This window comes from Zosterops lateralis (assembly GCF_965231275.1).
Source record: "Zosterops lateralis genome assembly, chromosome: 3".
NCBI classification, from domain to species: Eukaryota; Metazoa; Chordata; class Aves; order Passeriformes; family Zosteropidae; genus Zosterops; species Zosterops lateralis.
This window is the reverse complement of record NC_139764.1, coordinates 80,885,212-80,898,542: the sequence shown is the minus strand read 5'-3', so window position 1 is coordinate 80,898,542 and position 13,331 is coordinate 80,885,212. Positions and strand designations below refer to the sequence as shown.

Genomic DNA, 13,331 nt, shown 5'->3' with positions numbered 1-13,331 from the left:
GTAGCAAGCCTCTGAACATATAGCAGCCTGCTGTAAAATGTTAACTAGACCCACTGCATAAAGTTGTTCTCTACAGCCAAAGAAATTAGGATTAAACTTTAACTAGTTCATCATAATTTTCTTTCGTAGAGCCATCATTTTTGTACCTGCTGCTCTATCACACAAAAAATTCTGTATTATCATTAAGTCACAGAATCCATGGTAGTAATGACTGGCAAGAAAACAAAGATTTGAGAATCATAGAATAGCTTGGGTTGGAAGGGACCTTAAAGACCATCCACTTCAAACCACCCTGTCATGAGCAAGGACACCTCCTACTAGAGGTTGCTGAGAGCCCCATCCAACCTGGTCCTGAACACTTCCAGCTTCTTTGGGCATCCTCTTCCAGTGCCTCATAACCCTCACAGTAAAGAATTTCTTCCCTTGTATGGTATTGGTAAACCTAAGGATGACATGCACAGGATGTTATATGGACAAAGGTTCCCAAAACCCAGCAAAAAAAGTACAACAGCTGATCTGGTTTAAGTAATTTTTTTTAATTAATTTAGTAGAACAGTAGAGAGAAAGCAAATTTTTTTTCTTTTTCAAACTTTGATAATAAATCTAACCATCTGAATTAAGTATTTTGTCTATCCTTAAGCTTTAACTAGTGAGAAACAAACTATTTTTTTTGGGTCAAGAACAAGAGACATCAAAATTTTATGACAAAGCATTGTCATTTAACAAGCCATAAAACATAAAACTAAGGTGCAAGAATAAGAATATTCAGCCTCAAGCACAACGAATAATGAGAGCACATACCCCGAGAATCAAAACAATGAAACCCACATATTCTAAATTTGCTGTATAAAATCCTGTTGTGGTCAGAAATGAGAGATGCCTGTCCTAAAACCAAGACTACAAGGCAAGACAAACAGCTGTGGCTTTGTTTTGAATTTCAGGGCTTTGCAATTGACTGCTTAGTCTACTCAAAAGCTGTATATGGCAATGTAAAATCAAAATGCCACACAGCTAAGAGCAACATCTCCTGCAGCTACTGAACACCTGTGTAATGTGCAGGTGTTTCATAAACTCCCATTAAAGTAACAAGAAGGCCTAATCCCAAATTGTTGTCCAAAGGCCAGATGTATTTTAACTAGCCTTCCCATTATTCTGACCAGCATTCTAGTCTTCTCAGGATTCCTATCACTCAGTCATTAATTCCATATTGTCTTTGTGCCTATGTACAGCAATTATATGGTACACATATTTCAAGACAAGGATAATAATGGAATTACTATGAAGTTCAGGACACATGACAATTTACCATCAAGTCTCAGGATTTTCAAGTCCAAAGAGATTACCATGTTCAAATTATATTTGATTTATCTTCTCCATTGATTATGATTACTTGTGGGGACAGTACAAATTCTCTGCTTTGAGGAATAATAAAAATATAATCCTCAATGAAGCTTACACATGATTTGTAAGATACAAGCCCTCGAGGCATGAAGCATTCTTCTGGTTGCCAAACCTTCTTTTCCAAACGTCACAAATGCAAGATGTATTCCCAGTGCAGTGATATCTGCATGCTTTTTCTTAAATATTATAAGTTATGGAGTAAACAGATGAAACCAAACAAAACCCTCAACCCTACCGCACAATGTAATTTTATAAACTAGCTGCAAACTTTATAATCCAGTCTATGTCTCTGCATTTCTAAAGCAATAAAGGTACTGCACAAAACACACTTCACACTTTTCTCCTACTTTTATTCAAACTTTTGTGGTTTTTGCCAAAACTGTTTCTCAGAGCTCAGACTGGACATGCAATTACTTCACACAAAAGTGCTGGAGTTTGGCACTATGAAAATAGTTGTAGGGGTATCAGTAAGCAGTAATACAAACACAGGATTTATGCACATTCAATGTTGCAACAACAGATTAGTCTATTGGCCCACCCAGAGTTTCATAATGCTGAACGGGATGATCATAGGGTATGATGATCTTCTCCATAGCAGATATTGTTACTGGATTCCCCCAGTTTAAACATAAGTTCATTGAAAAATGTGAAAGATTATTAACATCAGTTCAGTAACAACTCTGCAAGGTCTTATCCACTGTAGAGTCAAATGTTACACACTCAGCATACAGTGGACAGTAAATTCAGCACTGATACATGTCTAATGTGCTAACACACTGGAAGGACAGTGATGCTTAACTAATAGCAAATATAAGCCACTTACACCGCTGCTCTTGTAACATAGTTATTTGGGGTCATAGACGAACATTTAGAGAGTTCTAAATGCAGTGCTTGAGCATGCATGAAAACCAGCAAGAGCAAGCAAAATCTACCTAAGAATAATACCACAAAACTACTGGAGAAAATTTGCAAGAAGCTGCACAGAAAGCTCTCTGATAGCTCTCTCACAGATAGCTCTCAGACCTGTTTTTTCTGTTTGTGCTATCACAAGGATGCTCCTCATCACTTTGGTTTCACAGAAGGATGAATGAGATGAGAATTTTGTTTTGATTAAGAACTACAAAAGGAGTTACTGAAATGCATTAGCTCTTCAAAGTTCAGAGGCAGAAGTAAATTTACAGTTGTGAGATACATTAGGTTTTCTGTTAGCTTAACACAAATACATCAGTCAAAGCCTCCAAGGAAAAACACAACACTAAAACATTCAGAATTTAATTCCTCAACATCCCTTTAACATCAGAAAAAAAGACAAATCATGGGTGAGGAACCAGCAAACACACACAAAACCCCCTAATTTTGAAATGTGGATTTTTAAAATATGAACTGAATGACAAAATGTTCTTAACCCAAAAATGATGAAAAGAATGCTCAGTGTCTGTATGTTTCATTCACTAAGTACACAGTAGCAAAATCATCAGCTTGGAAGCTACATAATATCCATGTCCAAATGACTGCTACAACTAAGTCTTTCCACTTCTACAGTTGTGTTACCTTCCATGGTAACACATGGTAACCTTCCAGGCTTCTCTAATGTTTTCTGCAATAAAGTTTCTCAGTCTTCGTAAAAAATTCAGGGATCACTAAAATGGAGATGGGACACAGCAGAAAAAAACCTGACCTAATTATCAAAGCATTTTGGGGTACTCTGTGACTATTTCTGTTGGGCACATCTGTTCCTGGTAAACCACTAAATGCTACTTCAAACCATTTAAATACAAGGTGTTACAATGATATTCTAAGCATACAATGACATAAAAACATGTCAGAGATTTCCTGGCTCAACAGAAAAAGTGAAAGACATGGGTTATAAAATCACTTTTTCCAGCAATATTCTAGGAACATTTAGAAAGCAATGAAACACTTTTTCTTATTGGTCATAATTGAGAGAAGGAATCAAGGAAATAATATCTATAAGCAGAAAAAAAAATAGAAGAACACCACAGTCAAGCATGTAAACTAAGCACAACATGTGCAAGAGCTGGAAGAACACACTTCTTAGATAGAGCAGAAATAGATAAGAGGAATAGGAAAATATGATGGAAACAAACCAAACAATGGAGAGTTCATGATTATGCTGAAACAGAAAGTGAAACCAGGGATGTGGTGGTTTGACCTTGTCTGAAGGCCAGGTACCCACCAGAGCTGCTCTATCACTCCCCACTCAGCTGGACAGGGTAGAGAAAATAGAAGAAAATCAGAGTTAATCAGAATCACAGAATCAGTAGGTCGGAACAGACCTTCAAGATCATTGAGTCCAACCCAGCCCTAACACCTCAACTAAATCATGGCACCAAGTGCCACATCCAATTTTTTTCTAAACACATTCAGGGATGATGACTCCACCACCTCCCCGGGCAGACCATTCCAGTACTTTATCACCCTTCCTATAAAAAACCTTTTCCTAATATCCAACCTTTATTCCCCTTGGCACAGCTTAAGACTCTGTCCTCTCATTCTGTCAGTTGCTGCCTGGCGAAAGAAACCAACCCCCACCTGACTACAGCCACCTTTCAGGCAGTTGTAAAGAGTGGTAAGGACAGGGAGAAGTCACAAACTGATTACTGTCAAAACAGATGTGACTTGGGAAAATTACTTGAATTTATTACCAATCAAAATCTGAGTTGTACAATGAGAAGTAGAACGAACCTGAAAAGCACTTTTCTCAAAAAACCTCCCTCCTTCCCAGGCTTAACTTCACTCCTGATTCTCTACCTTCTCCCTGCCAGTGGCAATGAGAGACAGGGAATAGGGATTATAGTCAATTCATCACATGTTGTTTCTGATGCTACCTCTTCCTTAGGAGGAGCATTCCCCTGTTTCAGCATCAGGTTGCTCCCACAAGAGACAGTCTTCCATTAAACTCTCCAGCCTGAGTCCTTCTCACAGACTGCAGTTCTTCACAAACTGATCCAGTGTGGGATCCTTCCTGCTGGGAGCCTGCTCCAGCACAGGCTTCCCATAGGGTCACAGCTTTCTTACAGCATCAGCCTGCTCTGGTGTGAGGTTCCTCCACAGGCTGCAGATGGATCTCTGCAGCCCTATGGACCTCCACAGGCATCAGGGGCACAGGTACCTCACCATAGTCTTTCCCACAGGCTGCAGGGGAATCTCTGCTCCAGCACTTGGAGCACCTCCTCACTTTCCTTCCCTGACCTCCATGTCTGCAGAGTGATTTGTCTAAGCTATCAACACTCCTCTCTTCTCTGGCTGCAATTAATTCTGTGCCATTTTTTTTATTCCCCTTCTTCTTAAATATATTATTGTAGAATCATAGAATGGCCTGGTTCGGAAAGGGACATTAAAGATCATCCACTTCATATGACTGTCATGAACAGGGACATCTTCCACTAGACTGGGTTGTTTAGTGCCCCATCCAATCTGGCTTCAAACATTCCCAGGGATGAAGCATCCACAGCTTCTCTGGGTAATCTGTTGCAGTATCTCACCAGCCTCAGAGTAAAGAATTTTTTCCTAACATTTCTAATCTAAATCTCTACTCTTCAGTTTGGAGCCATTCTGCCCCATCCTCTCACTACATGCCCTTGTAAAAAGTTTCTTTCCATTTTTCTTGTAGGCTCCTTTTAGATACTGGAAGGACACAATTAGGTGACCCCAAAGCCTTCTCTTTTCCAGGGAGAACAATTCTAATTCTCCTAGTCTTTCCTCATAGGAGAGGTGCTCTATCCCCCTAATCAGCTTGGTGGACCTGCTCTAGATTTGCTCCAATAAGTCACTGTCCTTTTTGTGCTGGGGACCCCAGAGGTGGAAGCTGTACTCAAGTTAAGGTCTCACAAGAGTGGAGTAGAGGAACAGACTCACCTGCCTCAATCTGCTGGCCATGCTGCTTTTGATGGTGTGATTCTTGTCACAGAGATTTTACTACCATCACTGATGGGCGCATCCTTGGCCAGCAGTGGGCCCATCTTGGAATGGGCTGGCATTGGCTCTGTTGGACATGGGGAAAGCTTCCAGCATAGCCCCCCTAGTAACAAAACCTTGCCATGCAAACACAGTATAAGGGAAGAAACCCATGATACAAGCAGACACAATGTCACAGAGAGAGTGAACACTGGAGGACAGGAGTTAAAGATAAAACCACTGAAATTATTCAAGTACCTAAAGAAAGAAGTTGAGTTGCAGGCACATAAGCAAAACAAACTGAAGAGCATTTGAAGCTCACAGGTGTGTCACTATCTTGCATCAAATGCAAGCCAAACTGAGGTAGCTTATTCTCCTTCACCTTCCATAAGAGAAAGGTAATCTAGCTCATGCTTATCTTGAGATCCAAGCACACACAAAAGGAGTTAATACAAATCAGTGTCACTCTATTCATCTCTAGGCTTGCCTTGCAACTACCTATTGCTTTGCCTACAAGCAAGGGTGCAGTACTCAAAACCCCAACAGGGCTAACACCTAAGTATTGCCAAGCCTGAATTTCAGAGCTGCATTCATTTACATCCTTAAAATTCCACAAGACTTTGAAGTTCATACACTCGAAAGCACTTGAGTTTGACAACACTGAGCATAGTTGTACCCACTTGTCAGCACACAAGATCCAGTAACTGTATTCAGCATCTACATCCTCCTAAACGAGGTGTCAGTCAGACAATCCCACTCAAAGAGTTCCTTATGAAGTGCAGTGGTAGCTCCAACTTGGTTTCCAAATACAGCTTGAGAAAGTGAAGCCTTTTCATTCGCTAGTCAGAGAAGTCCCATCTTATGGAACAGATCTGTCCTTAAAATCACTCTGTCACAATTTCTGTGCTCTGGGAACACTCCACCCATATCAATACTCTTTAAAAGCCAAAGCTGTCACTCTTCTAATAGTAATTTTTTTTTGATAAATGAACTCTCATCTAGCTCCAGTTTTTCAGGCCATTCAGGAATTCATTCAACCCTACTTGGCTTACCTCAAAAAACTCTTCACAACACACAACAGCCTCTTCTCCTCCCCTAGCCTTGCATCCTCGCAAATTCTTCCTCTTGAAGTCCTCTCCATATCTGTTTAGAGTCTTTTCATTCATTCACTTTTTATCTAAATGCTCTCCTAATCCATCTGAATCAAGTAACTCCAAAAACCTGTCTGGACTGGCAGAGGAAAAAGTGGAGTCGTGCCTCACCTACTCCTCATGACTCCTGATGTACAAGACCTTAAAAGGAACTACATCCTATGTTCCCTAAGCTTCCTCTACTACCTGTCCTTATGCAGCCTTTGACACTCTTCCCTGGTTGCACAGGACAGCATTGCATAGCTACCTTGAATACAACCTCTTCTGGTTGTTCATATGTATAACCACAGCCCTGTGGCTACATGTCTCTCCACCCTGAGCACAGCATACATGCTGGGTGACAACTATGAACACTCCTAGTCGAGATACTCCAACTAGAGACAGCTAGCTATGAAAAGAGCTCAGCCATTATCCTTGATCCACGTAACCAGTGGAGTCTCCAGGATGACTGCATCTGCTTCAATAGCAAGGGTATTTCAACTTCTCAAGAATTCTTCACCTCTGGTTGCACTATGGGGCTCCAGGACCACAGAGTGATTTACACCTCACGATGCCTCAGCTGAAGATCAGGATTTGCTGAGAACTCCACAACAGCAATTTATCATGTGCCAAATTTTATACATCTAGTCATCTGGCCTTCTGCAGTAGGTACTAAGGTCACACAATCATCTTGGTTAAATTCTGCATACAGCTGCTTCCTGATCTTTTTCCCATGGATTCTCCTTTAAGAGTACTCATAACAACTTATTTCCTTCAAATATTTCAAGACACACTACCTACACAGTTTTAGAATTAATTTTCAAACATTCAGTTATGTTCTTGTCATTTTGTCTACACATTTCCTTTTCCTTCTAGAATATGCTGATGAGTGTTCAAACAGAAGTTTGTATCACATTCTTGCTGGTGCTCTTTGAAGGTTTTCTTCTGTTTCATTTTTTTGGTGGAGCTGAGATTTGCATATCTACAACTTCTCCTTCATTTTAGCAAAGAGAAGTCTTCCACACGTAACTCAGCTTCTCACCGATAGAGTTCATCTGGCTTGATGCTACTCCCTCATGACCAAGGTCTTGAAGCTTGGTGACCCAAGATCTCTAAGTAGACATTTCCCCCTCACTAATGTACTTTTCTGAATGATGTTTCCACTTCCAAAAATTCTTGGTATCTGTTTAGTTCTGATTATGTCTTGAGTTGTACAACCTGATAAAATCTCCTGATGATGAAATGGGGGTAGAATTTCACTCAAACACCCAGCTAATTGCCTTCAACACCAAGCTTAATTTTTTTTTTCACTAATAAATTCCCTCCCTTCATTAACTGGCAATTAAAAGTCAAATGAATCAAGTAAACTGGGATGCTCCTATTGCTCATTTTAGTTGACAGCTGTTTAATATGATTTAGGCATTAACAATCTTTACTTTCATAATCAATTTCTCCAAGTGCTGCTTCTGCCACAGGTTTTTTCTTTTTGTTTCTGCCACAAGACAGCCAGCCCAGTGAGACAGTTTCTCCATTTCTGGTGTGTTTCTCCCATGTCTAATCCTTGTCTTTTACCCAATCATGGCCACAGACTGAAAAAACTGTTCTCTTGAGAAGAAAAGTGTATCTGCAAGATAAGTATTGTGCCAGATCACCAAATCTGATGCTCAGCCAGCCCTCTGAAAGTTTAGGAACACGTTCTGCTTTGTTTCTGTGAAACAGACTTCATGAACCTTAATCTCACCCTTTGTTCTCTTTCCCCATCATCACCGTCTGAAGCACTTTCCCTGGGATTCTACTTGCCTCCAGCTTTGGCACAAATCCTCAGCTACAAGGGACTACTTGCACTCAGAGTGTTCTGCTAAGCACCTCATTGAACTTTTCTCTAGCATAAACACTCAGGATCTTCTGGTCATACTTGGCTTCTCCATGGGGGAAGGTAGAAGGGAAGAAGAAACGTGTTTTGTTCTGGTTCTGTTCCCTAGACTGAAAAAGAAAGTTAACTTGAACTTCCTGGGCATTTTTAAATTAGTCCCAAGATCTGGCTAAAGCATTTATGGCAATTGGTTTTCTCAAGGAAGCTGCTTCACTGGTTCACTTTTTGGCAAGCAGCTGTAAGTTTCCCATCTTCTCTGTCCTCACTGCCTTACACTTCTGACCCAGCTGATAAAAGCTACAGTTGATGCTGCCCCTGAACAAGATGCTACATAGAACCCAACCCTACCCTACCACTAAAGTGAAAGTTTGCATCTCTCTCCTTTCCTACTGATGGAAAAAGTCTGTAATCTTATTAACTGCAACAGCTGTAAATAGTTGCTGTTCCACATGGCCTGGGATGGCCCTGCCTCCTTTAAACTCTTGAGCTCCAAGAACAATCATTCTCACCCAAAGTCAGTAAAGCCTTCTGTTCTTTAGCTCAGTACATTCAAATTAACTAGGTCCTCTAAATAAATCTTGTACATTGTTTCACAAATCTTCTTTTCAAGCCACAGTCTCTTATTCCCCCTCCAACAACTGACAATGGTCTCTTCACCCACATTTTGAGATTTCCACACTCTTCTTTCCTGGATCGTGTCCTGCGTTATTCATCCTAATAGTTCCCGGGACTCAGCCTGGAACCTCCCTTTAAGTCACTTGCTCAGTCATCTAATCATACCCTTAATCCTTCCTGGCAAATCCAACCCCAACCAGCTACTCGAGCTGAGAGAAAGAAGGAAGCCCTGCCCTGGCAATTACATAGAACTGGTCCCATGCCCTTACAGAAACAAGGGCATGGAATTCCTAGATCATATTTCCTGATAGTAACTGTTCCTCCGACCACCTATTGTTTTTTCCTCTTGATGACTGCTAAGAGTTGCTAAGAGTGGTTTTGACCTTTTTATCTCTTCTTGAAGTTTATGGCTTCCTAAATTGTGTCCTTTTAGCCTTCTAGGTGAATATATGGTTACAATGGATTTTGAGCTTAAATGGAAGGGGTAGTTTTCATGAAAAGTAGTCAGGGGAGGAGAGAAAAAAAGGTAGTTTTTCAACAAATAAACAAGCAAAAGCATTAAGTTAATGCTGAAAATGCATTTGATAATATACATTGGGAAAAAGTTACAGAACACTGCTATTATTCCCAAATGCAAGACTTAAAAAACCAAACCCACAAGCAAATCAGCTTTAGACAGCATGTGCTTAATGCTAAAAGAAATTATAATATCAACTCAAAATCCATTTAGGCTCATCATATACTTGGTCTTTTGGGGATTTTTGGTCTCAGAAAAGGTCAGTTGCTTTTTAAATAGCACAAAGTAGGGGACGAAAATGATCAAATCTTTAATGTGCAAAAATAAAACAGCACAAGACTCAGTGGGATGTTCTGGCACAGTTCTATGCAAGTCTTATCACACGAGTCCAAGGCAGCAGGAGAAAACACCTGCTGGCAAGAAAATCTTGCTGAATACAGAGAACAGGGCTACAGATGCACAGGTGTTCAATAAAAAATGGAAGTGGGAAATGGAGAGAATAAGTGTAGGAGTAGTAGTGGGAATCAAATTTCTTCACATTTCGTTGTGTAATTTTGCTGTGTAGTAGTGTTTCAGTATGATTTATTGTGTAATGCTATTGCATAGCATCATTTGTTGAGCAACTTTGCTGCGTGGTATAGTTTTTTTATTTAATGATATTGAACATTAGGCAATGGTCTTGCATACCATAATTTGTGTTTGCTGTTGAGCAACATCACTGTCATAGCTCTTAACACAAAGGTGAATTGCATGAATTCATAACAGTGCTGAATTCACAATTTTAACATATCATGGAATGGTTTGGGTTTGAAGGGACCTTAAAGATCATCTACTTCCAACTACTCTGCCACATGCAGAGACCACTTCCACCTTCCACTAGAACTTCATAGCCCCATCCAACCTGGCCTTGAACAATTCCAGGGATGGGGCATCCACAAGTTCTCTGGGCAACCTGTTCCTATGCCTCATCACCCTTGCAGGGGAGAATTTTTTCCTAGTACCTAACCTAAACCTACTCTCTTTCAGTCTGAAGCTATTACCTTCTCCTATTATTACATGCCCCTGCAAAAGGTCCCTCTCCTGCTCTCTTGTCACATCCCCTTTCAGGCACCGGAAGGATGCTGTATGTTCACTCAGAGATGCCAAATGGAGACAATTATTTTTGTCTGAACAATGAAACATGCAGAAAAGTAGCAAACTGAATAGGCATTTTTGCAGAACTTAGGGCATTAAAAATTATTTCACTGAACAACCACACAGCATTGCCTCATGAGTAACACTTTCTTATCCCGAGCTATCTTGTAACTACAATGAGACACATTACACGTTTCACCTATCCCTACCTGACTGTGAAAACTACAGGAGAATCTTGTTTCACATACTACTGGGTATAAATAAGAACTCTAATGTGTTTTTCATGTGACTTAGGCTCTACCCAAAAGTAACCTTGCAGGGACCTGCTGAAATCCAGAATCTGAACAAGAAACTCCACAAAATAGGAGCGATTACTTCATTACAATGGAATCCTGCTTTAACAGCAGTGCTACCGAACTTAAAACAAAAATTAAAAAAAATTCCATTATTAAATCAGTAAGACTTACACAATTTTTAGGGGCAATAACAATGTCATCCTACTACTGCTTAACATCCTTCAAAGAAGCAGAAGAAAAAAGTTTTGCTCTATAGGTATTATCATTGTCAGTTACTTATCATTACATTCTTTACATTTACTTGCTTTTTCTTCTTCCCACCTCCCCCCAATCATTTTGCTTACAATAGACACAGTCTATTGACAGACTTAAACAGTTTTGAAGTTCAGGAAGTACATCATAACTTGAAGGGTTTTTTTCCAAATAAATCAAGTAGTCTATAAGGTTATCAACTTTGTACTACATCTGCTTTTATATCCATCTGAAAATACTATTCATTGACTAGAATAGCATCTCTTTCATGTATTACCTGGCAGCCTATGAACAATTGTATATTGCAAGAGTCAGAGAAAGGGAGCAAACACTGGTAGATTACAATGCAGTGCTGCTGCAAGCATTTTTATTTGCTCTCATATTCTAGCAGTTTTTAAAAACAGAAGAGAAAAATATGCATGCAGGCTCAGTTTTTAAAATATTGCAAAACACAGAAGTTATGGAAAGGCAAATTGTGAAAAAAACTGAACTCCTTCCATCTATAACATAAGATTAATTTATTATCTGGCAGATGGCAGAAGGGAGGGGGGCGGAAAAGCAAAGACTGCTGATGCAGTGAGCTTCCCGGCTGTAATGAAGGCCCCGCATCTCCAGCTATCACATTGCCCTGAAATACATCCACAGTTGCATGCACTCCGGCTTTGCTCTGTGTGTTTCAAAATAGCTAAACCTCATCACTGTGCGGACAACGGAAAAATGGGGAAAACATCCGGAGGAGCAAATGATCCTTCTGTCAGCTGTCAGTGGCTACTCACAACAGCAATTCGGAACGCTTCGACTCCTGTCGTTTGACACACGAGACAGAACTATTCACGCTGACCAATAACACTTCCAGAGCTACCGGTCACTGCAGCAAGATACCGCCTCTTTTGCTGTCCCAGCACTGAAAGCTGTTTTTGCATATTTCTCCATATTCCAAAACATTTACTCTTCCTTCAGCATCTGCCACACTGCAGTCGTGGAGTGCCAACACAGGAATGGAGCATATTGAAAACGGAAAACAGCAGAACTGACCCAAACACATTTAACATAAAATGAAAAGCTGCTGCACTGGCGGTAACAACCGTCTATCTCCTCATCTCCTTTGCTGAACTCCACGCGGTGCCGACGCGGGATTCCCACCTGCCGCAGGAGCCACAGACCGCCTGAGCCCCGGCACCGCTTACCGGGGGCCCCGCTTACCTCCGACAGCAGCTCCCCGGAGGAGCACCCCAGGCAGCCGCGGCGGCAGGGAGCCGGGGGAGCCCGGCCCCGGGAAGCGGATTTGGCTCCATCCCCCCGGGGGACGCGCTCCCCTTGCCGCGGATGGATGGATGGATGGATGGATGGATGGATGGATGGATGGATGGATGCCCGCACGGCCCGGGCCGCTGCGCGGGATCACGGCGGATAAACAAACAGCGAGGGGCGAGGGGGGCAGGCGGGAGCGGGGGTGGGTCTGGCCCATCCCGGAGCCGGAGCTCCGCGTCTCCCGGGAGACGGAGCCATTTTGAGCCGCCGCGCATCAGGGGCAGCGGGAGCGGGCGGGGGACCGGGCACGGCGATGGCGATGGCGGGGCCGCGGCCGCCCCGGCGCGTTACCTCGGATGCTCCAGGTCCAGCGGTAGAACTCGAGGGTGTCGTTCACCACGCTGGACACCAGGCCCATGGCGCTGGGGGGCTCGGCGGCGGCGGCACCCATGGTGAGCAGCAGCAGCAGCGGCGGAGCCGGCAGACCTGTCTCGGCGCGTGCGTCCGTGCCTCTGCGCCGGGGCTGCTGCTGCTGCTGCCCCTTCTACAGCCGGGGATGTGATTTAAATCTCTATCTCTCCGTATCTTCCCTCCAGACTCCGCCTCGCTCCCGTCACCGGCTCCCGTGCCCCGCGGGCAGGGCGGAGGGCGCGGGGGCGGGGGGCGGCGCGGCGGCGGCCGGGGCCGGGCAGCTCCTCGGCGCTCCCGGTGCTCCCGGTGCTCCGGCTGGGCTCTCCCGGCTCGGCGCGGGGCGGGGGCGTCACGTGGCCCCGTCCCCTGCCCGCAGCGCGCGGCCCCGCAGAGCCCGGCCCGGCCGCACCGCGCAGGCGCCCGCGGGACAGGTGGGGCGGCGCGGGGACCCCCTCCCTCCCTCCCGCCGAGGGGCCGGGTATCGCTCTGCCCTTCTGTGTCAAATAGGATTCTTTTCCCTATTTATTTATTTA

The 13,331-nt window shown here is 43.0% G+C and overlaps 1 protein-coding gene across 1 annotated transcript in view; it reads right to left on the bottom strand.

Moving 5' to 3' along the window:
- ELOVL4 (ELOVL fatty acid elongase 4) overlaps window positions 1-12,971 on the bottom strand; it is a 33,805-nt gene extending 20,834 nt beyond the window's left edge. Inside the window, exon 1 of the mRNA XM_083857791.1 lies at window positions 12,739-12,971. Coding sequence (XP_083713917.1) covers window positions 12,739-12,838 — 100 coding nt within the window. The 5' untranslated portion in view covers window positions 12,839-12,971. The remainder of the gene's footprint in view (window positions 1-12,738) is intronic.
- Between the last annotated feature and the right edge of the window lie 360 nt (window positions 12,972-13,331).